The 25,478-nt window shown below is 49.7% G+C and overlaps 1 protein-coding gene across 5 annotated transcripts in view; it reads left to right on the top strand.

Annotated features, from left to right (window-relative positions):
- Positions 1–25,478, top strand: part of KIAA1671 (KIAA1671 ortholog) — a 245,469-nt gene that overhangs the window by 103,404 nt on the left and 116,587 nt on the right. The window contains exon 1 of one of the 5 annotated variants that reach the window (XM_055105448.3): positions 15,049–15,308. The exons of the other annotated variants lie outside the window; for them this stretch is intronic. Within the exon in view, the coding sequence (XP_054961423.2) occupies positions 15,258–15,308 (51 nt within the window). The 5' untranslated portion in view covers positions 15,049–15,257. Of the gene's footprint in view, positions 1–15,048; positions 15,309–25,478 lie in introns of those variants that run through there. 5 annotated transcript variants of the gene reach the window in all.

Below are 25,478 nucleotides of genomic sequence, written 5' to 3' on the forward strand. Positions count from 1 at the left end.
GCTGAGCTCAGACTTTCCCACATCTCCAACTGGTGAAACTGTGGCCCTTTGCTTCTGAGGCTGGTGCTGTGTCATCGTCATGCCAGCGTCTTTGTACGCAGGATATGCCAGGGCAAAGGTTGAGAGGTTTGAGAGCATTTGGACCTGATGACTTTGTTATTAAGACTGGAAAAAGGAGGGGAGGAACATTTGGATTCTGCTGACAGCAGTGGTAGTCCTTGTGAGTGTAATCAACTTGAAATAAGTGGGAACTTGTGAGGTGGCCCCCGCCCAAGAACATATCCTGGCTGCTAGTTAGAGATTCCCTCTAGATTTCGGTTGGTTGACAGCGAGTCCAAATGAGAAGGAAACAATCAAAATGAAAGACCACACAAGGACTGCTGAAAGTAACTCGTCAAAGGTTGTGACTGAAAAAACAAGTTGTGGGCTGGGCACCGTGGCTCATGCCTGTCATCCAGTGACTCAGGAAGCCAAGATAGGAGGATTGCTTGAGGCCAGGAGTTCCAGACCAGCCTGGGCTGAACATAGTGAGATCCCTGTCTCTAAAACAATGAATAAATAAAAATTTAAAAATTAGCCATGGTAGCTCATTGAGATATTTATTTTCATTTCCCTAATGACTAATGATTTTGAGTATCTGTTCATGTGCCAAATGACCAGTCGTATATCTTTTTGGCAGAAATGTCCGTTCAAGTCCTTTGCCCATTTTTGAATCAGATTGTTTTTTCTTTGTTGTTGAGTTGTAGGAATACATACACACACATATATAGATAGATAGATAGATATAGATATAGATATAGATATGGATACAGATACAGATACAGATATAGAGAGAGAGATAGGCAAACAGACAGACAGGATCTGGCTCTGTTGCCCAGGCTGTAGTGCCAGTGGCATGATCTTGGCTCACTGCAACACCTCGTGAGTTCAAACCATCCTCCCACCTCAGCTTCCCAAGTACCTGGGACTACAGGCATGTGCCACCACACCTGGCTAATTTTTTTTTTTTTTTTTGTATTTTTGGTAGAGACGGGGTTTTGCCATATTGCCCAGGTTGATCTCAAACTCCTGAACTCAAGTGTTCCTCCCACCTCGGCCTCCCAAAGTGCCAGGATTACAGGCATGAGCCACCACGCCCAGTGGAATATTTTATATATATATTCTGGATATTAATCCCATATCAGATATTTGCAAATATTTTTTGCCCATTCTGTGGGCTGTCTTTTCATTCTCTTGATAATGTTCTTTGATGCACAAAATTTATAACTTTGATGAAGTTTGATGACGCCCAACTTTTTCTTTTGTTGCCTGGAAAAGGATTTTTAAAATTGAAGTGTGAGATGAATACAGAAAAGAGCTCATATCCTAAGCCAGATGGCTTGGGTTTAAATCCCAACTCTGCTACTTACCAGCTATGTGACTTTGAGTGGATTGACAGCTCTGTGCCTCAGTTTCCCCATCTCTGAGACTGGGATTATAACAGAGCCTACTTGTTAGAAATGCGGTGAAGTGGCCGGGCGCAGTGGCTCACTCCTGTAATCCCAGCACTTTGGGAGGCCGAGGCAGGTGGATCATGAGGTCAGGAGATCAAGACCTGGCCAACATGGTGAAATGCCATCTGTACTAAAAATACAAAAATTAGCTGGGCATGGTGGCAGGTGCCTGTAATCCCAGCTACTCGGGAGGCTGAGTCAGCAGAATCGCTTGAACCCGGGAGGTGGAGTTGCAGTGACCCAAGTTCGGGCCACTGCACTCCAGCCTGGTGACAGAGTGAGACTCTGTCTCAAAAAAAAAAAAAAAAAGAAAAAAAAAGGCAGTGAAGTGAGATGAGCTCCTATGCACAAGGTGCGATGAACAGTGCCTGACGCCTAGTAGGTGCTTTGTATGTTGGCTATTGTTGCTGTGACTACGTTAGACACTGAGTTTCTATGTGGCAGACGCTGTGCTAAGCACTGTGCAAACACCATCCCATTATCCGTCTTCATACTCCCCACGTTCTACGTGAAGTTCCATTTCCTGGCACTTTTCCCCTAAGTGACTTCACTATATTCTGAAGTGCCAAGAGGATGCCCATTTAAGAGATTCTGAGCCTGAGGCTCAGAGAGGGGAGGTGACTGGCCCCGCAACACGCAGTGAAGAAACAGTGATGGCTGGATTGAATCCAGACTTGTGGACTTAGCCCTTGCAACTTGGGAGGAGAAAGGGTGTCTCTAGTGGGGCAGGATCCCCAGGTGGAAGAAGGATGGCTGGCTTCGGTTTCAGCAGCGCCACCTGGAGCTCTGGGGCTCTGTGGGCTCCCAGGGACCAAGGCCACGCAGGGCCCCCAGCTGGATGCCGACCGGCCCGCAGGAGAGAGATGAGTGAATGACAGGGACACCTGTTCCTTGCAAAGCCTCCCTCGTGGAGTAGGCCAGCATCTTGGCGCGCGCGCGTCCCCTGGTGGAACAGCGTGGGATTGCGGGCTCTAGAGGTTCCCCTCACTGTTGGAAGGAGACCCAGGAGAGTGTTAACCTTTTCCACCTGTTAGCCCATTAGCTCACAACGCACTGCCGCCATCTCACAGATGAGGAAAACGGAGGCCCAGAAGGGTAATGTCACATGTCCAGTGCGCTCTGCCAGGCTTTTTTTTTTTTTTTTTTTAAGACAAGGTCTCACTCTGTTGCCCAGGCAGAAGTGCAGTGGCACAATCATGGCTCACAGCAGCTTCGACCTGGGCTCAAGCGATCCTTCTGCCTCGGCCTCCCAAGTACCTAGGACCACAGGCATGTGCTAGCATGCTGGCTAATTTTTGTGTTTTTTGTAGAGACAGGGTTTCGCCATGTTGCCCAGGCTGGTCTTGAACTCCTGGGCTTGAGCTATTCACCCTCCTGGGTCTCCCAAAGTGCTGGTATTACAGGCATGAGGTACCGCACCCAGCCTCATCCCTCCTTTGAATAGAATCCGTCCTAGCACCCTGTGGCAGACATGAGTTACGGAAAAAGCAAGTTTAAGACTTCAGGGTGTGATGAAGGATCCAGATTCCAGATGCAGCCCCACCAGTTGGAACCTAGATTTCTTCTTCTGGAAATGGAAAGAACTCACTCAGGGAGCTTTTCAAAACTTAGATACCCAGGTCACATCCCAGAAATTAAATCTAAATGTGTGGGGGCAGGGCCTGGGCATCAGTGTTTTTTAAATAGACTTTACTTTTTAGAACAGTTTTAGATTTACAGGAAAATTGGAATGATGGTACAGAGAGTTCCCATACACCCACACCCAGTTTCCAGCTATCATCACCACCTTGCCTTAGCATAGTATGTTTATTACCATCAATGAGCCAATATTGATACATTCCTATTAAATAAAGTTCATAGTTTATTCTGATTTTCTCAGTTTTAATGTTATGTCCCATCCAGGATGTAGTATCAGACTTTTCTTTGTTTTTCATGAGCCTGACAATCTTGAATAGTCTTGGTCAGGTATTTTTAGGACTCCCCCCTGTTGTCTGGGTGTCAGTATTTTTAGAGATCCCCGGGGGATACGGCACAGTTCAGAAACTGCTGCTCTAGGGCCTTGTGTGTGTGTCTGGGTGGGGATGAGTTGTTTATATAAAAACGAGTTAGCCTAAAGAGTAGAAGAGAAGAAGTAATTTCCGTGGTCCGGTGATCTGTTGTTATAATGAACCATCCCAGAACTTAGGGGTGTAACACGGTCATGGATTCCGCAGGTCAAGAAGCCAAGCAGGGCTCTGTGGGTACAGCTCTTCTCTGCTGGGAGCCCTGAACAGCTGGGGCAGGAATCATCTGGAAGCCTGATCACTTACGTCTGGTGCCCGGGCTGGGATGACTCGAAGGCTGGGCTCCTGGGACTGATGACCAGAGCACCTGAGTGAGGCCTCTTCTCAGGACCTCTCTAAACTCAGATGTCACCCCTGGGCAAGGCCTTCCCTGACACCACCTCTGCATAAGGCCCGGGCCTCCATTATTCCCTCACAGCACCCCCATTATCATGTGCGGTGTCTTTCTGATATCTGCCTCCCTCATCAGGGTGGAGGCTGTTTGCTGATTTCTTATCCCTCCCCCACTAAACAAGAATTGCAGGACTGTAGGGCTCTTGACGCTCTTGTTCACTTTTGTGTTTTCAGTGCAGAGTTGAAGCTAGGTAAATATTTTTTGAGTGAGGGGCCAGGCACGGTGGCTCATGCCTGTAATCCCAGCACTTTGGGAGGCCAAGGTGGGAGGATCGCCTGAGGTCAGGAGTTCAAGATCAGCCTGGCCAACATGGTGAAACCCCGTTTCTACTAAAAATACAAAAATTAGCTGGGTGTAGTGGTGGGTGCCTGTAATCCCAGCTACTGTAATCTCAGCTACTTGGGAGGCTGAGGCAGGAGAATCACTTGAACCCAGGAGGCAGAGGTTGCAGTGAGCCAAGATCACACCACTGCACTCCAGCCCTGGTGACAGAGTGAGACTCCATCTCAAAAAAAAAAAAAAATTGTTGAATGAAGGAGTGAGTGAGTCCACAGCCGAGGAAGGGAAACACACACACAACAGACAGATGCACAACAAACTAACCCGACAGAGGAGGGAGTAATTGGCTCTTCCTTGGCCTGGTGGCAGGGGAACTAGAAAGACTCATCTTGCCCTGGATCCTGACAGGGGAGTAGTTTGGCCAGGCGGAGGGAGGGGCAGGAAGGGTAACCCAGGTACCAGTCTGCACAAGGCCGGGAGGCTGGACAGCTTGTGTGGCAACAGTACCTTGCTGCCCCTCCCATGTAGTTCCTGGGAGGGGACCCCTGCACTCTCAGGGTGCCCACTCATCACTGAGCAGAGAGAAGGGTTCAGAGGGAAAATGGAGAATTTAGTTGGGGGCAGAATTCTGAGGGCAAAGTCCCTTCCAAACTGCCTCAGAAATCCCTGATCTGGGGATTCCTAAATGCCAGGCCTCCTGCAAGGCACCCGGGGCACCTTGGGGCTTGGAACCCGGATTTGCAGGCCCTTTCCCGGGGATTCTGCATCAGGAGCTGTGCCCGGAAGCCAGGCCAGGCAGGGATGGGGATTTTGTGACAAATGGTGGGGAGGAAGGAGCTTCCCTCGCATCCTAGCTCTTCCTTGCCCAGAATGTTGGTTGGATCATCCAGTTTTTCAAGCAGAACTGATGATCCTGATTTTATTTTATTTATTTATTTATTTTGAGATGGACTCTTGCTCTGTTGCCAAGGCTAGAGTGCGGTGGCATGGTCTCGGCTCACCGCAACCTCTGCTGCCTGAGTTCAAGTGATTCTCCTGACTCAGCCTCCTGAGTAGCTGGGATTACAGGCGTGCACCATCACGCCTGGCTAATTTTTGTATTTTTAGTAGAGACAGGGTTTCACCATGTTGGCCAGGCTGGTCTCAAACTCCTGACCTCATGTGATGGTCCACCTCGGCCTCCCAATATGCTGGGATTACAGGTGTGAGCCACCGCGCCTGGCCCAATCCTGATTTCAATGTGATATCTCACCATGTGCTCAGGCCACATTCTAGCTGCCTTCGGTTCACACTCTGGGTATCAGAGGTCTTGTTATTCACACTCATTATCTCACTGGATCCTTGCCATAACTCTCGGAGACCCACGGGAAACTGAGGGTTGGCAAAACGAACTGACTTGGCCCGGGCTCCGACACTGGGCAGGTAGCACAGGTGGGGGCTCAATCCAGGGCCGCCAGTTTCTGTTTTACCTGCCTCATTCTCCTGCCAGGTGAAACAAGGCACTGGTTTTCTTGTACATCATTCAGAAATGACCACAAGAGGGCAGGATGGAGACGGTCTATTTTCCACATTTTGTTTTTAATTTGCTTTTAAGCCGTTTTACATTCGGGCCTCCATTCTAAACCTGAAACATCCACATTTTCCATGACCACTTAGATTTTCATCTTTTCATGCAGCCCACTAATTTCGGTAGATGTGTCACTGTGCTCTGTCCCCATTGGGCCCCGTGTCAGTTTCTATTTTGTGAACCTGACATCAGAGCTGCCCAGCTGAGCTTAGGATGTTCCTCTGCAGCCTTCACAGCCCTGGCTGCCCCATTTATTTTCATGGATGATATTTTCTCTTCCGGAGAAAGTATTTTTTGGGAAAATTTTTGTTTTTGTTTTATTTCTAAAAAAGAGCGTGGGGTATGGATAGCCGAGCCCATAGTGAGAAACTTACGGTTATAGAAACAGCATTTTTCTCTTAAGGAGATGTATTTCCAGAGATGCTGAATCTTCTACTTGAACTCAAGGTCTCTTGAGAATAGGGACATTTTGTCATATTTTAAGCCTGGGTTCTGTGCCACCTTCTCCAAGAAGCCCTCCTGGGTTGCACCCTATCCTGTGAACTCCTCCATTCCAGGCCCTCTAGCCTCTAGTGCTGTAATTTATTCCCAGGTGGTTCTCTTACAGACCGTGAGCCCCGCTGAGGGCAAGAATCCTGCCTCACTCATGTCCCTAATGCTTCACACTTTATCCTCAGGGCCTTCATTGATTGAGCAGTTGCAGTCAGCCTGCTGAGTGCTTTTCTCATATCATCTGACCTCTGCCTCACTGCCATCCTGTGAGGGAGGAAATTATCATGATTGTTGTTGTTATTCTCAGCCTCATTTTATGTCTGAAGAAACCGAGGCACAGAGAAGAGAAGCAGGTTGTCCTGGATGACAGTGTTTGGCAGGGCCGGAGTTGGGATTTGAACCCCAGGCCTACCTGAGTGCAGATCCCTGCTCCCAGCAGCTTCGCTCCCAGCTCCTGGTAGGGCTTAATCATGTTCACTGACTGAGTGGGGAGGGAGCGCTCCAGCCAGGTTGTAGGCGCTGCTGGCCCTGCGCATGCCCAGGCAAGACCTTCTAGCTGCTTCTCCCTCTTTTCTCATCCCTTGGCACGGTTTGCTCCTCTCCACTTCCTTCTTTTCCTCCTCCCTCTTCTCCTCCTCCCTCTTCTCTTCCTCCTGTTTTTTCTCCTCCTTTTCCTCTTCTTCCTCTTCCATTTTTATCTCTTCCTCCCTTTTCTCCTCCTTCTGCACTTTTTTTTTCTTTTTAAAAATCAAGACAGGGTCTGGCCATGTTGCCAAGGCTGGTATTGAACTCCTGGGCTCAAGTGATCCTCCCACCTCAGCCTCGTGAAGTGCTGGGATTACAGGCCTGAGTCACTGCACCGGGCCCATCTCCTCTTCCTCCTCCTCTTCCCCCTCCTTTTCCTCTTCCACCTTTACCCCTTCCTCTCTCTTCTCCTCCTCCTCTTTTTTCTTCTTCCTCCTCCTCCTCCAATAGCTTATTGAGGTATAATTTACGGACTATAAAATTCACTCGATTGAAGTGTACAGTAATTTTTAGTAAATGTACCAAGTTGCCCAGGGATCACTCTAGCCCAGAACATTGTCCTCACCCCAGAAGGAAGCGCTGTACCTATTAGCAGGCACTCCCCCCAGCCCCCACCCCATCCAGCGGAAGCCCCTGGCAGCCACTCGTCTGTGGCCTGTCTCTGCAGTCTTGCCTTTTCTGAACATTTCCTGTCAGTGGGCTCATGCAGCATGGCTTTGTTGTGTCTGGCTCCTTTCACGCAGCACGGCATTTTTTTTACGCATCTGCGTTGGTTGTATCAGGACTTCAGGCTTTTCGACTGGGCTGCTCCTTCTTGCTGGGTCCTGTCTTCGCTGACCCCATCTACATCTGCCCCTCCGCATGGTGGAGAGAACCGACTGGGGCCAGGAGGGCAGTTGTTGGGTCAGGCTGGCAACTGAGAGGATGGAAAATGTGTTTGCTGTCGTTCCCCCCCGCCACTCCCTAGCTGTGTGTTTTCAGTGATTTCAAATGTGCTGCAGCTGACAACACTCTTCAGGGCTCTGTGGGTTGGCTCTGCCCTGGGATTGGCTCAGAGATGCCTTTTTTGGGGCAGATAACCCCCTTTTCTGATGGGCTGGCCCCAGTTTGGGCTCCCTCTTGTTGCTCTGCTAGCCAAGGGGGCTGAAGTGGATATGCCATTGTTACCAGAAAAGAGGGTCTTGAAACGGACCCCAAGAGAGGGTTCTCGGATTTCGTACAGGAAGGAATTCAAAGCAAGTTCCGGAGTGCAGTAAGAAGGGATGGTTGATTGAAAGCTACCCTGTTACAGAGTAGAGCATCCTCAGAAAGTGAGAGGAGCACCCACCGCCCGGGTGTGTTTTTAAGTTTTTCTTATAGAGGAGTGTTGTCCATGTAAAAGCTAAGCTAAACTGTGTCTACTTGCAGGTGAGCGCACGGCATGACAAAATTGATTACTTTATTGATTTAAAGAAAACGTGGCACATATGTATACACCATGGAATACTACTCGGCCACAAAAAAGGAAGGGAATAATGTCTTCTGCAGCAACTTAGACGGAGCCGGAGACCATTATTCTGAGCGAAGTAACTCAGGAATGGAAAACCAAATATTATATGTTCTCACTTACAAGTGGGCGCTAAGCTATGAGCATGAAAAGGCATAAGAATGATATCATGGAATTTGGGGACTTGGGGGGAAGGTTGGGAGGTGGGTGAGGGTTGAAAGACTACATATTGGGTACAGTGCACACTGCTCGGGTGACGGGTGCACGAAAATCTCAGAAATCATCACTATAGAATTCACCCATGTAACCAAAAACCACCTGTACTTCCCAAAATTATTGAAATATAAAACAATCTTGAAAAGCAAAACAAAAACCATCCTTGACATTTTAGTGTGTGAGTATACCGAAGCGCAACTATAATTATCTTGCAAGCACATACTGTTATGGGTATTGGGACACCTGGACTCTGTGCTGATGTAGGAGTACGTCCTTGTAGGTATCTTTAGGCTGTTTCCTCAACTGTAAACATCCCATGACTATCTTGTGACCAGCAAGGAATGTGGCTTTTTAGTCTTAAGATGGAGTCGGATTGAACATGGCCTTACTCTGGCTCTACTAGGCGCCTGCTTCCCTAACACCACCAGGCACTCAGAGCTAAGATTTTTTTTGTTTGTTTGTTTTGTTTGTTTTTTGTGTTTGTTTGTTTTTTGAGATGGAGTCTCGCTCTGTCACCCAGGCTGGAGTGCAGAGGCGCAATCTCGGCTCACTGCAGCCTCTGCCTCCTGGGTTCAAGCAGTTCTCCAGCCTCAGCCTCCCGAATAGCTGGGATTACAGGCATGTGCCACTATGCCTGGATAATTTTTGTTATAGTAGAGACGGGGTTTCGCTCTGTTGGCCAGGCTGGTCTCAAAATTCTGACCTCAAGTGATCCACCCACGTTGGCCTCCCAAAGTGCTGGGATTACAGGCGTGAGCCACTGCACCCAGCATAAGATGTGCTGAGCCCTTACTGTGTACTGGATTCTGAACACTTTGTACGTAGTACCTCATTCATGCTTCCCAGCGACCCTGCGGGGGCAGGCACTGTCATCATCCTTATTTTACGTGAAGGAGTGGGGGCCCAGAGAGATTAACCAGCTAGCTAGTGTGGGAATGAGGCAATCTAACTCCATCCACACCCTTCCCCTGGGCCCAGGGATGCCTCTGTAATAAGACACCTCATTCTCTCCCTAGGCCTCAGTTTCCCTCTTTGGGAACCTGTTCTGTCTGCGCCCTGACCTTTCAGGGAATCATAAACTGCTTGAAGATGGGCACATGTCTGGCTTCCCTGGGTCCCCTTTGGTGGCCGACAGTGCAGTGCACACAGTAGGTCTGCCATCTTCATGCCTAGATCTAAAGATGATTTCATTGTGAGCAAGACCGGTGCTGGGACAACTGGGAATTCTCTGCCTTTTGGGGAACAGTTACAGAGCACCTATTAAACCCTTGGCTGGTGCCAGGCCCCGAGACTACAGAGATAACCTGGGATCCAGGCTCTGCCCATGGGGAGCTCCCAGCCCTGTGAGGAAGACAGGCCATCCTCACCCAGCACATCCTACTGTACCCGAAGAGAGGGCGCAGTGACTCATTTTTTGCCGTTTGCATTAGGTTTAAAAGATGGTTGAACGTCCACAGAAGGAAAAGGAATTCCTGGCAGAGGGCCCTGCCTGAGCATAGGCAGGGAGGCTGAGCAGCCACGTGTGCTTGAGCGCTGGTTTGGCGAGGCAGCAGGCGGCGGCTGTATGGTGAAGGGTGTTGAAGGCTGAGCCAGGAATCAAGGCTGCTGGCCACAGATGCATTGATGATGGATGACATGCTGGTGGGGCTGAGCACCTGAAAAAAAAGGGTGTCAGTTCCCAAAGCAGGGCCTGGCATACAGTAGGCCCACAGGGAGAGCATGAGGAATGGGTGGCCGCCTGGGGTCCTGGAGAGTAGTATTTCGGATGTCTGGGCTGCGAGATGTGGGAGGAATGTCACTGAGCCATTCCTCAGGTGGCGCATGCCATTCCTGCCCCTGTCCCCACATAGGAATGCAGGCCACTTCTCACAGGCTGGAAGATGGCCTTGCTACATGCAAGCCTTCTGATGTTTAAATGTTGGTTAGTAACTAATTCAAACAAAATGGTGCACCACCTTCCTCTTTTCCCCCAAAAAAGAAAAACAACACTCAAACAAAATTATGTCTAAGGGGACTACCATTTTTCAACTTTTTTTAAAAGAATTATTATTATTATTATTTTTATTATTATTATTTTTTTTGAGACAGTCTCGCTCGTCGCCCAGGCTGGAGTGCAGTGGTGCGATCTCGGCTTACTGCAAACTCCACCTCTCAGATTCAAGCGATTCTCCTGCCTCAGCCTCCCGAGTAGGTGGGATTATAGGTGCCCGCCACCACACCCGGCTAATTTTTGTACTTTTTAGTAGAGACGGGGTTTCAACATATTGTCCAGGTTGGTCTCGAACTCCTGACCTTGTGATCCTCCTGCCTTGGCCTCCCAAAATGCTGGTATCACAAGTGTGAGCCACTGCGCCTGATCGAGACTGGGTACTTTAAAGAAACAGAAATGTATTTCTCATAGTTCTGGAGGCTGGGAAGTCCAGGATCAAGGTGCCAGCAGGTTTGGTTTCTGGCAAGGACCTGCTTGCTTGTAGATGGTGTTGTCCAGGTTTTCTCATGTGGAAATGAGGGAGGGGATGGAAGGGGTGAGCTCACCCCTTCAAGCTCTTTTATTTTTGTTTTTAAAGTATTTTTATTATTGTTTTTAGAGACACGGTTTGGCTCTGTCACCCAGGCTGGAGTGCAGTATTGCGATCATAGTTCACTGCAGCCTCAAACTCTTGGGCTTGAGCAGTCCTCCTACCTCAGCCTCCTGAGTAGCTGAGACTACAGGCACACACCACCACACCAGGCTAAGTTTTCCATTTTTTATAGACACAGGGTCTTATGATGTTGCCCAAGCTGGTCTTGAACTTCTCACCTCAAGCGATCCTTCCACCTCAGCCTCCCAAAATGTTGGAATTACAGGGGTGAGCCACCATGCCTGACCTCAAGCCCTTTTATATGGGCATCAGTTCCACTCATGAGGGTGGAGCTGTCATGGCCTAATCACCTCTCAAGTGTTCCATTTCTTAACACCCTCATCTTGGGAATTAAGTTCCAGCTGATGAATTTTGGAGAAACACATACATTCAAACCATAGCCCTGGAGAATCCAGGCTGATCTCACCTCATGACCCTTAACCTCGACATCTGCAAAGACCATTTCCAAATATGGTCGCATTTGCAGGTTCCAGGTGGACATATGTTTTTAGGGGTCTCCATTCAACTCACTTAGGGGAGGAAGCCTGCTTTTGACAGCATGGGCAAAGTCTTTGTGGGTGCCTGGCTCACAGGGTGGGGTCAAGTGGTGGGAGGTGCACAGGGGCCTGGGGTGGGAGGGAACAGGTTGGATTTTCTCCCAAGAGTGATGAGGAAGCAAGGAAAGCATCTAAGATGTGTGTGTGGAGTGCCTCGGTCACATCTGTGCTTGCAGGTGGCCCCCTGCCATGGAGAAGGGCCCCTGGGGGCGGGAAGAGAGGACACTGTTCCACTTCGTCAGCCTCTGACTTCTGATGCAGCCACACTCCCCGGGCTGCCTGGGCCCACGGGTCAGGGTGGTGGTCAGGGCGGCCAGAGCAGGATAACCAGGACTGGGCACTGGGGGCAGCTTCTCCTGGGGGTGTGCCCTGGTGCGTCTGACCACCTCTGGTTGGGAGATGGGGACTTGGGGGTCTCCATTTTTGGCACCTGCCCAGCGGTGCTCCCCTCCCCACACCCCCCACCTGGTCCTAGATTGGCTCTGTCTCCACCTTGGACTCGCCGGGTCTTGGACCTTTGAACGTCTCTTTATTCTTAGCCCCCTGCCCTGTCACCATTGTCACTGCCACCTCCAGCTTTCTCCCCGGCTGTTCCCGGTGCTCTTTGTCCCTGCCCGCCTCCCGGGCCATCAGTGTCGCTTACTTTTTCTGACTTCCTTTGGGGTTCATCCCTTGCCCTGCCTGTCGCTCTCCCATCAGAACCCCTACCCCACCCATCTCCCTCTCCTCTCCCTCCATGTCTCTCGTCTTTCTCTTTTTCTCCTTTCACCCTCTGTGTTCCCTGTCTTGCCCTTCCCTCCCTGTCTCATGCCTTTCCTGCCTGTAACTTCCTTCTCCTTCCTCCCACCTTCCTCCCTCTGCCCTGCGCCTGGCCTGCCATCCTCTCTTCCTCTCTCCATCCCGCCTGTCTCTGGCATCCTGTCTGCCTCCTTCCAGCCCCTTTCTCTCCGGGCACTTCTTTGTCCTGGGCTGATAGGAGACCAGACAGTCAACCCTTAGCAGCCTCCATGCTGACTGTGGCCCATGTCAGCCAAGGGGTGTCAGAAAGGCCCTGGCGGGCCCCTGTGTTTACGGCAACAGTCATTCAGTAGGGCAGCCGCAAGCGCTGCATGCCCCACTTCTATTAATCCCTCAGTTAGCGGGGCCTAACCCCAGACTTGACACTCATCAGCCAGTCAGCCAGGACACGCAGCGCCAGGGGTACAGCCAGGCAGCTGGCATCATCCCTCCAGCGGTGCTGCCAGTGCAGAGGAACCAGCCCTTTTGCTGCACTTTTGTCGGTCAGCAGGACCCAGTGCTCTGGCTATGCTGTCAGCTGGGGCTGTCCTCTGACTGGTACTGTCAGCTGGTGAGCAGGGCTGGCTTTTCAGCTGTACTGTCCGGCAGTTAGGGAGCAGGGCCGGCCTTCCGACTGTGCCGTCAGGGAGCAGGGCCGGCCTTCTGACTGTGCTGCCAGTCCCTGGCTCTGCCATCGCTGGGGCCAACCCCTGACTTGTCAGGCAGCGAGCAGCTGAGACCCAGTGCCTGCTGGGAGTGGGGCGCTGAGAATCAATGAAACCACAGGCCTGCCTCTGAAGAGCTTTGAAGCTACCCCGTGGTTTTCTCAGCTGCTGCACCCAGCACCCTCTCCTTGTTTTTTGTTTTTTTGTTTTTTTTTTTTTTTGAGACAGAGCCTCACTCTGTCACCCAGGCTGGAGTGCAGTGGCATGATCTCGGCTCACTGCAAGCTCCGCCTACCGGGTTCACGCCATTCTCTTGCCTCAGCCTCCCGAGTAGCTGGGACTACAGGCGCCCGCCTCTGCGCCCGGCTAATTTTTTATATTTTTAGTAGAGACGGGGTTTCACCGTGTTAGCCAGGATGGTCTCGATCTCCTGACCTCATGATCTGCCCACCTCGGCCTCCCAAAGTACTGGGATTACAGGCGTGAGCCACCGCGCCCAGCCCACCCTCTCCTTATTTAAGTGAGTTTCCTGTTAGATGCTCTGCCTGGTGTCCAGTGGTGAGGCTGAAGGATGCAGCACAGATGGGCCCAGGATGTTGCTGGGGCAGTCAGTGTGCCAAGCTCCAGGCTGGGGGCGGGAGCCTGGTGCAGAACCCAGGGCCTCTGCCTGGTGCCTCTGTGAACACCTCCCCCACCTCAGTTTTCCCCTCTCAGCAGTGAGAAGGACCTTGCCTCAGAAGCACAGCTGTCTTGCATCCGGCGCTCACTTGCTGGAGTCTCTGGGTTATGGCCTCGGCTTATGAGGAGCAGGTGTTGAGTAGGGGATCCAGGAGCGTCTGGCTTGTATTTGAATCCCTGTCTCACTGTTTAGCTGCTGCTCACCTCAGGAACCTCTTTTTGACCCTGTGAGTTTTGGTTTCCTCATCTGGACAGTAGAAGTGACGATACTGCCCTCATGATATGACCATGAAAACTAAACTAGATGGTTTGGCAGGATTCTACCTCGTTGAATCCTCAAAGCCCTGAACACAGGGATAATTCGTCGCATTTTACAGAAGGGGTAACTGAGGCTCAGGAGGATGAGGTGACTTGCTAAAATCATGCTCTTTTGAAGGAAACATCTGGGAAAGTTTGCCTTGGATTTGCCCGAGGTGTGCTTTTATTGCATTTTAATCTCTGAAAATTGACATTCTCCTCACTCCCCACCTGGTGCAGCTGGCAGCTGGTGCCTCAGGGAGCTGATCCCTCCCTTTGCCAGCACCCCACTCCCCATGCTGGGCTGGGTGTCCACAGGAGTGGACGGGCCCAGGACTCATGGCTGGGAGGCCTGGGTTCCAGCCTTGCTTTAGCTACCAACTCACCGCGTGACCTTGGTCAAGTCCCTTGACTTCTCTGGGCCTCGGTTTTCCTCTCTGTAAAATGGGGATGGCCACACCCTCCTTCTAGGGGGGATCAGAAGCTTAGCTGAGTTTAAAAGGAACATGACTGACATCAAAGGAGTCCGGTAAACCAATGGGATCCTGAGTTGATTTCCTTCCCTGTAACGAGTGGCAGGGCCTCCTTCTCCTCATGTGGTTTGGGGAGGAGGAACCACATACATTTGGGCTCACATGCACAGCACACAGTCCACACATGCACAAAACACACTCGTATGCACACATGCACACATACTTGACTCCACGTAAAAGCATGTACACACACACTCCTTCATGCATAAACACACACACACACACATGCACACATTCAGTTCCCGGGCATCACCTTCTCTCTTCTTGCCTTCTTGCCGTACAACTGAAAACCCTCCATGCCTACGGCTCCCGGGAGGGTGAGGGTCCAGGCAGCTGGGTTCAGAAGGATCCACCCCTGGACCCGCCCCACTGGATGAGAAGCCAGAGATGCCCCGGGCGGGGCTCATAGGACCGAGTGGTGGCTTCTCAGTTCCCCAGGCAGCCGTGGCCATTAGTGGAGCCGACTGGCTGGTCCCCTGGCCGTGAGCCGGCTTCTGAATGATTTATGCCGCCTTGAACTTGACTCCAGCGTGACAGGAGTGAGAAGAGCCGCTCCCGCTAGAGGAAAGCTGGAAACCATACTGTGCTCACCGCATAACCTCTGGGTGCTGGAAATGGAGTATTACTACTGCCCCAGCCTGCTGAAGCTCTTGCGCTACCTCTGGGTGAGTGGCGGGGGGCAGTGCAGGCTCCAGGACGGGGTCACGTCCTTTCCCTCTCCTCCTGCTTCCTGTCAACTTTGCTTTTTGGCTGTGTCTGGTTAGCAATGTCTCTGTTTTCTTTAAGAAATGGTGGAGGTTACAAGGAAGAGAGAATGTTGGGGAAAAAGGAAACGGGCTTGGTTTGGGAGGTAGCACAGGTTTGTAGGAAGAGCTGAGACTCCTGAACAGGAATGAAGATCCTGGATCCGATGTGGGCTTTCCTCCAGTCCTCAAGAAAACAGGAAGAACGAGAACCACTTCAGTGAGTTTTTCAGAAAGCAACATTTATTTGATTTAAAGGACTATTCTTTATTCTGAAATTACATCCCTCTTGCCTCTGTTGTGTGTGTAAGAATGTCCGTCTTCTATGGGATGAAAATAATAGATTTTGCTTTCCTTTTCCTGAACCTACACAGTGATAGAAGAAGTTGGGACCCCTTCCCCCCTAACACTCACACTGTGCTGTCTCCTCTGGATAACAGAGGAAAAAAACCCAGAATATTTTCTGATGAAATGCCAAAGTCGGGGAAGCTGTGCAGAAGTGCTTTGTGAGGTATAAAATGCTTTCAGGTCTCACTTTGACTTTGCAGCTGGTCTGTTGTCTGTGCCTGGGCAAGTTACTTCTCCTCTCTGGGTTTCTGTTTCCTCCTCTGTGAAGTAAGGAGTGGGTGTAGGTGATTCTGGGTTGTGTGACATCCATCAGGGCTCTGGGAATAGAGGGACTTACCGAAGAATTGTCATGGGCTGGTCTCAGAGTTTTCCAGAATATTTGCCACTGGTTTCAGCACACCCAAAAGGGAAAGTCTTAGGAAATATTATCTTTCCCATTGCTGAGTGTTTGCAAATACTTCAGATGCCTTCTTGCCCAGAGAATTTTCCAGCGCTCCTAAAAATACAACGTTAGGAAACATTGCCTTTTAGCCGCCAGTCCCAGAGTGTCTCACCTCCCTCCTGAGCCCCCCAGAGCAGTGGGGAAACAGGAGATCCCCCAAGTCCATATTGTTCAATCATTGGCATATGAACATTCTTATATAATAAATGTAAGGCAACATTGATTGATTGATTGATGTTTTAATTACAAAAATAATGCATGTGCATGGTAAAAAGATATGGAAAATTCAGACGGGCACAAAGAAGAAAAGAAGTCTCCAATAATCGTACTTTGAATTGTGTGGTTTGCAAGGTCTGGATAACCTTGATGTGCCTGGCTGCGTGTTGGGCTCTGGGCTCCATGCTGGAGATGCAGAGATGACTAAGATACAGTCCACGGTCCCCAGAACTTAGAGCTTGGCATAGGTGTTGAACTCATCGACAAATGGCTACGATCTCATGTTCATTCAGCACACACTTACCAGCAGTAGTTTGGAGCTAGCGCCAGATACTTGGAATATAGGAGCAAGACGGCATGGTCCCCTGACCGCATGGAACTTAGTCTGGTGAGAATTTGGACTTTGCTCAAGGAACTGAAACAAGGACCATGTATGTGTTAGGATGGGGGTGGTGCACAGTGCCTCAAGGGATATGGTCTCGTTGGGGCGCAGGGGCCAGGAGAGCCTCCCCAAGGAAGCTGAGTGCTAGAGGATGCCTAGGAGCTGGCAGTTGATGCTAGGGTAGGGGTCCAGGGAAGTGTGTGCCAGGCAGAGGGAACAGCATGTGCAAAGGGCTGGGGTGGATGTCAGAAAGAGCAAGAGCCCATGGCATGCCCATGGTACATTCCAGGTACCGGCCTAAGCTCATCCTGGCCAGTAGAGGCTGGGCGGTAATGCCCTCAGTCTCCTAGGGGCAGCTTTGTGGAGTGACAGAGTCACAGCTCCTCACCTGGCTGTGTCCCACCTCTCTAGTGACCTTGGGCAAGTCTTTTCCTCTCTGGGCCTTGGTTTCCCCATCTGGACCATGAAGAGGTAGGATGATTTAGAAAGTCTTTCCTAGATGTGATAATGAGAGAGATTTTCATTTGTCCGCTGCCTTCTGTGGGTGACCAGGTCCTGGGGGAGTGAGGAGCCACACAGGCCCACCGCTGGTTTTGCAAATTACCCACAATTTCTCTGTCCCTCTGAGTCACTGAAGACAGCCTGGCACACGTGTTAACAAGACCGGGATCTTAGATTAGCCCAGGTGTCTGCACTTCTAAACTGGAAACTCTTGCTTGACCTCTCAAGGAAGCTTGGGAATGTGGACCTGGATTCTGAGGAAGCCCCGTGGCCTTGGGAAGTCCATTTCAGCTTCCCAAACTTCAGCTTCCTCATCTGCAAAGCGAGGCCCCGCTGCCTTCCTCATTTGCTTCTTGGGGCAATTCCTTTGAATTCTCTAGCTCATTTCTGAAACTTAGAATGCTCCCAGAATGTCAGTTCCTCCTGCTTCCCAGGAGGCCACCGTCAGATTTGGTGACCAGCTAACCAGGAATAATTGCAGAGAGCCAGGTGGAGGTGCTCGCTCCCCTGCCACTCCTGTAGCTTCGCATAGCTTGAACATGCGTTCATCCATCATTTCTTCAGCATGGGCCCCTCCTCACTGCCCCTGGGCCCTGGTAATGTCGCCCATTCACTAGGGTCTTCCCTGGTGAATGACCCCCTTCCCTTCTGCATTCTTTGTCCTGTTATTCTACCTTTTTGTTTGTCTGTTTTTAGAGATAGGGTCTCACTCTGTCACCCAGGCTGCAGTGCAGTGAATGATCATAGCTCACTGCAGCCTTGTCCTCCTGAACTCAAGTGATCCTCCCACCTCAGCCTCCAGAGTAGCTGGGACTACAGGTGCGTGCCATCATGCCCAGCTAATTTTTTAACTCTTTATAGAGATGTGGCCTCACTATGTTGCCCAGGCTTGTCTTAAACTCTGGAGCTCAAGCGATCCTCCCACCTCAGCCTCCCAAAGTGCTGGGACTATAGGCGTGAACCACCATACCCAGCCTGCAAATTTTTAAAGTTTTAAATAAATTTTAAAATGTTGTATACATTTAAAGTGTGCAACCAGATGTTTTGGTATATATACATATACATAGTGAAATTAGTACTGCAGTCAAGCAAATTAACATACCTATCTCCTCTCATAGTCACCTTTTATTTATAGACTGGTAAGAGCACCTGAGATCTACTCTCTCAACAAATTTCCAGTATATAATACAATACCATTAACTATAGTCACTATGCTTCAGGTCTCTAGACATACTCATCCTTTAGAACTGCACCTTTGTACCCTTTAACATCTTTCCATTCCTTCCCCCTACACCCCTCTGCCCCATTCTGAGTTTGTTTGTTTTTTAGGTAGTCTTGCTCTGTTGCCCACGCTGGAGTGCAGTGGCATGATCTTGGCTCACTGCAACCTCTGCCTCCCAGATTCAAGCAATTCTGTCTCAGCCTCCCGAGTCGCTGAGACTACAGGTGCGTGCCACCATGCCTGGCTAATTTTTGTATTTTTAATAGAGACGGGGTTTCACCATATTGGTCAGGCTGGTCTCAAACTCCTGACCTCAGGTGATCTGCCCGCCTGGGCCTCCCAAAGTGCTGGGATTACAGGCATGAGCCACTGCGCCCAGTCCTGCCCCATTTTGTTTTTATGTATTTGACTATTTTAGATTCCACATATAAGTGAGAGCATGTAGTATTTTGTCTTTCTGTGCCCGGCTTATTTCACTTAGGTCTTCCAGGTTCAATCATGTTGCAAATAACACGATCTTCTACTTTTTAAAGGCTGTATAATCTGTTGTGTGTATGTGTAGATATATAGAGAGAGGATATATATATATTATTGAATATATATACATAAAGAAATTGAGGGGTGGCTCATGCCTGTAATACCAGCGCTTTGGGAGGCCAAGGAGGGTGGATCACTTGAAGTCAGAAGTTTGAGACCAGCCTGGTCAACATGGCGAAACCACATCTACACAAAAAATACAAAAATTAGTTGGGCATGGTGGTGTGTGCCTGTAGTCCCAGCTACTCGGGAGGCTGAGGCAGGAGAATTGCTTGAACTTGGGAGCCGGAGGTTGCAGTGAGCCAAGATCACAGCTCTGCACTCCAGCCCGAGCAAGGCTGTGTCTCATAAAAAAAAAAAAAAGAAAGAAATTGAGGCATATATATATGTATATGTGTATATATATGTATATATGCATATATGTGTGTGTGTGTATATATATATATGGAAACGTGTCCATGAAACATGGAAAATTCAGATGAGTACAAAGAAGAAAAGTCTCTGATAATCTGTATTTTTGAATTCTGTGGTTCACAAGTATATTTATCATCTATCTGTCTGTCTGTCCAACTATACAACTATACATGCCACAGTTTCTTTATCCATTCATCTGCTACTGGACACTTCGGGTGTGTCCACCTCTTGGCTATTGTGAAGATGCTACATTGGAGCATGGGAGTGCAGATATCTTTATGGGATACTGGTTTCATTTCCTTTGGGTATATGCCCAGAAGAGGGATTGGTGGATCTATTCTCAGTTTTTTGAGGAACTATCATACTATTTTACGTAACAACTTATTTTAGAATACTTGAGAAAAGTTACAAAGATAGTAGCGGGAGTTCCTGTATACCCTTCGCCCGGTTCCCCTAATGTTAGCATGTTACTATAACCATGGTTCAGTTATCAAAAGAAAGAAGTTAACATTGGTGCATTACTGTGAACTAAACTCCAGACTAAATTCCAGTGGGGGTGATTTTCCCCTGCAAGGGACATTTGGCAATGTCTGGAGACATGTTTGATTGTCACAGCTGAGGACAGGGATGCTACTGGCATATGGTGGGTAGACACCAAGGATGCTGCTTTACATCCTATAACGCACAGGACAGGTCCTTCCCTCCCCTCCCCTCGACAGCACCAAGAATGATCCTGGCCAAAGTGTCAATTGTGACAAGGCTGAGAAACCTTGTCTTATTCTACTTTCACCAGTTTTGTCACGAATGTTCTTTTTTGGTTCCAGGATCTAGTTCAGGGTCCCGCATTGTATTTTTTCGCTTTTAGTTTCATCCCTAGTAGGGCCTCATCACTGCCAGCTGAATGAGTGAATCAGTGCGATCTTTTTTTTTTTTTTTTTTTTGAGATGGAGTCTCTGTCACCCAGGCTGGAGTGCAGTGGCGCGATCTCGGCTCACTGCAACCTCCGCCTCCTGGGTTCAAGCGATTCTCCTGCCTCAGCCTCCCGAGTAGCTGGGACTACAGGCACGTGCTACCACACCCAGCTAATTTTTTGTATTTTTATTTTTAGTAGAGATGGGGTTTCACCGTGTTAGCCAGGATGGTCTCGATCTCCCAAAGTGCCAGGATTACAGGCGTGAGCACTGCGCCCAGTCATCAGTGAGCATCTTTTTTTTTTTTTTTTTTTTTGAGACAAAGTCTCACTCTTGTTCCCAGGCTGGAATGCAGTGGCGTGATCTCGACTCACTGCAACCTCCTCCTCCCGGGTTCAAGCGATTCTCCTGCCTCAGCCTCCCGAGTAGCTGGGATTACAGGCGCCTGCCACCATGCCCGGCTAATTTTTGTATTTTTAGTAGAGATGGGGTTTCACTGTGTTAGCCAGGCTCGTCTCGAACTCCTGACCTCAGGTGATCCACCCGCCTTGGCCTCCCAAAATGCTGGGATTATAGGCGTGAGCCACCGCACCCAGCCCGTCAGTCCTTATCTTTTTGTGTGTCCACTGGCAGCATAAAAAATCTGCCGTGTTATTTAAAAAGTTTGTAACCATGATATTTAATAGCTGCTTAATATTCCTACCTGTTGTCAGCCTTGGTTTATGGGGTACTGGTTTCATTTACTTTGGATATATACCCAGAAGAGGGATTGGTGGATCTAGTAGCCAATTCTTTGTGGTTGGACACTTAGGTTATTCCCAGGTGTTTACTGTATGCATAATTGTTCCCCGCCTTAAATCTTGATTCACATTTCAAGCTGTCTCCTGTGTCAGCTTCTTAGAAGTGGGGCCAAGCGTGGGCTGCAACAGGTTTTCTGCAAAGTTGTCACTTGGTGGTGGGATGTTTTTAGTTTCCTGTTGGCGGCCTGAGTCCTTCTCATAGCTGCACTTCTCTTCTGGGGGGAGAAACCACTATCACCATCAAGCTTGGTGCTGGTCCAGCAACAGTTGGGGCATGGGGAGAGAGATTAAGTTTCTCTTTCAAACTATTAGTAAGAGTAGCTCAGGGCTACAGCCTCTGGCGTGGCTGTTGTGAGTTACTTAATCTCCTTTGTTGCTGAGATAACCTCGCCAGACGGTCCCAAGGCCTGTGGCCTTGCTAGGGGCATCAAGCTGCTCTCTTGGGGTTATCAATTACAGCAGTAGTAATTAGTGATATAAGCAATAGTCATATGATGATAAAAGTCACCATCACCACCACCACTCCTACTGAGTGCTCACAAAATCCTGGGCCTGTACTAAACGCCTTTCAGAGGGATCTCATTATATCCTTATAAGAACCCCAATGGGTTGATCTCATTATTACCTGCATTTTGCAATTAGGGAAACTGAGGCCTTGAAAGGCTAGGTATCTCCTCCAAGGTCCCCGGCTAGGAAGTACTCGAGCCTGTATTTGAACCCAGCTCTCCCTCTATTATTTTTACTACTTCGTGGAGTCTGATCTTCTGGTTTCTCAGATGGGGAAACTGAGGCCCATGGTGTTGAAGCGACTTCCCAGCCTACAGGAAAGCTTTCTATGCATATCAAGCTTTGCAACGAGGAGGATGACAGAAGAATGTGGCACTAGGCGAGGCGGGACTCTGGAGGGAGAACCCTGGCCTAGAATCCTGGCCCTGTCTCTATTGGCTGTGTGGCTTTTGGTAAATCACATCATGGCTGTGGGCGTCAGTTTCCCTCTCTATAAGTGGCAGTGGTCAGCCCCACCTTGCAGGAACTGTGCTGAGGATTAGCTAAGAATAAGGGGCATTAGTGTCCTTGGCACAGGGCTGGACTTAGAGTGGGCATTTAATATGGAGATGGTGTTTGTTGGGAGCTGGGGAGGGCTCTGATATAATGGCAGGGACCCCCACCTCCTGTCCCATGCTCTTCCTAGCTGCCTCTCCAGCCCCGCCCAGGGTCTGTGAGGCTGACTCTCGCAGGCTTCCTCTACTCCAGCCTCCCATGGCAGAGGTGGCTGCTTTGAGTGTAGTGAGGAACTGCTGAGTGGCCCGTGGGGCGTGACACCCCGGCTGGGGCTTCTGACAGCTTCTTGGGGAAGGTGCAGATCCCTCACCTGCCCTTTTAAGATCCTCCTGCAGGGTCCGTGTTCCATGCCTCGGTCTCCCTGGAGATGGGAAATCACTGTGGTTTTCATTGTGTTTCTAAGCTTCATGTCCCCACGTTTGACTCTGTGACCAGATTTTTGAATGGAAAAAATCTAAATGTGGTTAGTTCCACTGTTTTCTCCCCAGACCCTCTTGCTACTTGTTCATTTGGCTGTGGCCCTCACTCAGCGTGTAATCACCTCTAGGTGACAGTAGTAATAATAATAGTCATGAAACAGCAAAAGATATTATCCTCTTTCACGCTAAGTGCCTCAGTGTGTGGGATCTTGATTAATCCTCACAAATAGCCCTGAGGGGTGGATTTTATTATTATTTTACCGATGAGAAAACTGAGATTCTGAGAGGCTGAGTAACCACCAGATATGCAACAGCTGGCCAGGGGCAGAGCTGGGATTTGAACTTGGAAATCTGACTCCAAAGCTAATTTGATGACTACATGCAGTCTCTGTCAGGCAGGGAGGTTGCTTGTGTGTTTACCACTGAACTCCCAGCCCTTGGCCCAGTGCCTGGCACATAATAGGTGCTTAATAGATGTGGGCTGGCCAGGTGCAGTGGCTCACGCCTGTAATCCCAAGACTCTGTGAGATCAAAGTGGGAGGATTGCTTGAGCCCAGGAATTTGAGACCAGCTTGGGCAACACAGCAATACTCAGTCTCTACAAAAGAATTTTTTTTTGAGTAGCCAAGTATAATGGTGTATGCCTATAATCTCAAATACTCAGCAGGCTGAGGCAGAAGGATCACCTGAGCCCAAGAGTTCGAGGCTGCAGTAAGCTAGGATTGTACCACTGCTTCCCAGCCTGGGAGACAGAGCAAGACCCTGTCTCAAAAAGAAGTAAAAAATAAAAATAGATGTGGGCTGATGGACCACCCTGTTGACCTGACATGTTGAAAGCTATTGTGGGGACAAATGGCCTTATCGTAGTGCCTGGCACTCCACACGCACACCATAAGCAATTACTGTTGCCAGCTTCTGAATCTCAGATCATAGTGGCTTCAGTTTGTGCCAAGGGTCTGGTTTGGCTTTGTCTCAGCAATGTCTGTGGCTGAAATAGAAGAAATGACTATTTTTGTGCTGTTTGAGTTGGGCCTGAGGTTTGGGCCATGGAACAGTTTGCATCATGAGAGATTTTCATCTGACTTGAGCTGTGGGCGCCTTTTTAGACCCAGTCGTGGAGGCAAAAACGGGCTTCGAGTCAGTCTCTCCTGGCTTCTATTCCCTACTGGGCCACTTATTAATAGAGCATGGGGCCTCGAGCAAATCTCTTAGCCCTCCCAGAAACTCAGTTTTGCCATCTATAGAGTAGAAATATTGATAGCAACTTCCTCGTGGGTTGGCCTGAGGACTCAGTGAGGCGATGCAAACAAAGCCGGGCATACAGTAGGTGCTGAATAAGTGGTGGCAGCCGATGCTGGTGCTAGGCACCTGATGTGTCCTCAGTTCAGTTCAGTTGCATGCACCAGGCCCTGTTCTAAAGGTTTGGGATACGTCAGTGCACAAGACAGCCATGATCCCTGCCCCAGGGACTAACTTTTTTTTTTTTTGAGATGGAGTCTCGCTCTGTCGCCCAGGCTGGAGTGCAATGGCACCATCTCAGCTCACTGCAACCTCCGCCTCCTGGGTTCAAATGATTCCCCTGCCTCCGCCTCCTGAGTACCTGTGATTATAGGGGCCCGGCCAGAACTAACATTCTAGTGGGGTGTTCAGGCAATCAACAATGGGTATATGTAAGAACGTTGTATAGTATGTCAGGAGGTGGGCTGTGCTGGGGAAAGACAGAAGGAACCAGGTAAGAAGGTTCTGGAGGGCTTGGGTGTGTGGGGCCTCTGCCTCTCTAAAAAGGTGACATTTGAACAGAGACTTTAGAAGCAGGGAGAGCATAGGCCAGGGGAGCTTGGGGGGAAACAGGAATAGTCAGTGCAAAGGCTTTAAGGCCCAAGCATGCACAGGCACATTTGCAGAACAGGAGGGATGCCACGGTGGCTGCAGCAGACTGGGTGAGAGGAGAGAGTGGGCAGTGAGGGCAGGGAGGTGACCATGCCGGGCCTTGCAGTCACTCTAAGGACTGTGCCTCGTGCTTGGGGGCACCAGAGCCATGGGGGAGTGACCCTTTGAATAGGACTGACACAACCCAGCTTGGCCTTTGAGTAGGTCCCTCTGGCTGTCATGTGGGGAACAGACTCAAGTAAGGGGACCAGTGAGGAACCACTGCAGTGGTCCGGGTGGGAGATGATGGCCGCTCAGACTGGGGCAGGAGAAAAGGAGAAGCGGGCAGATTCTGGATCTAGTTGGAAGGTTGAGCCCCAGGATGTGCTCATGGATCGGACATGGGATAGGAAAGACTTGAGTCATGGATGACCCTGAGAGTTTGCCATCTGCTAAAAGATGGAGCTGTCATCAGCTTTCATTAGGAAAACTGCAGGGTAGAGGGTCTTGGGGACAGATCGGGACCCAGGTTTGCACTTGTTGGTTGAGTTTGAAAAGTCAGTTAGATACCGGTGTCAGCACACGTTCTCCACCTCTTCCTGTAGCTCCCCTTCCCCAGCTGTACAATGGGAAGGGTCTTTCATGCCCTGCCCATGCCTAAGAGTTGTTGGGATACTCAGGTGGGAGGGGAATTGTAAAGGATTAAAACACAGAGATTAAAACACCAAGCCCTGTTGTGAGATCCCTCAGCCCCTTGGAAAATCCTCACCATTTCTGAGCTACAGGAAGAGGTACCCAGAGCCTTTGGAGCAGAAGGCCCTGCTCACATCCACTAGAGGGTTTGAGAATTCAGCTGGGCCCAGGCCAGCTCCTCTCAGCACCTTCCTCACTGTGACAATTTCAGACTCTTTGTTTTTTATTTATTTTTATTTTTTTAGAGACAGGGCCTGGCTCTGTCACCCAGGTTGG

This window comes from Pan paniscus, chromosome 23 (genome assembly GCF_029289425.2).
Source record: "Pan paniscus chromosome 23, NHGRI_mPanPan1-v2.0_pri, whole genome shotgun sequence".
In the NCBI taxonomy this organism is placed as follows: Eukaryota; Metazoa; Chordata; class Mammalia; order Primates; family Hominidae; genus Pan; species Pan paniscus.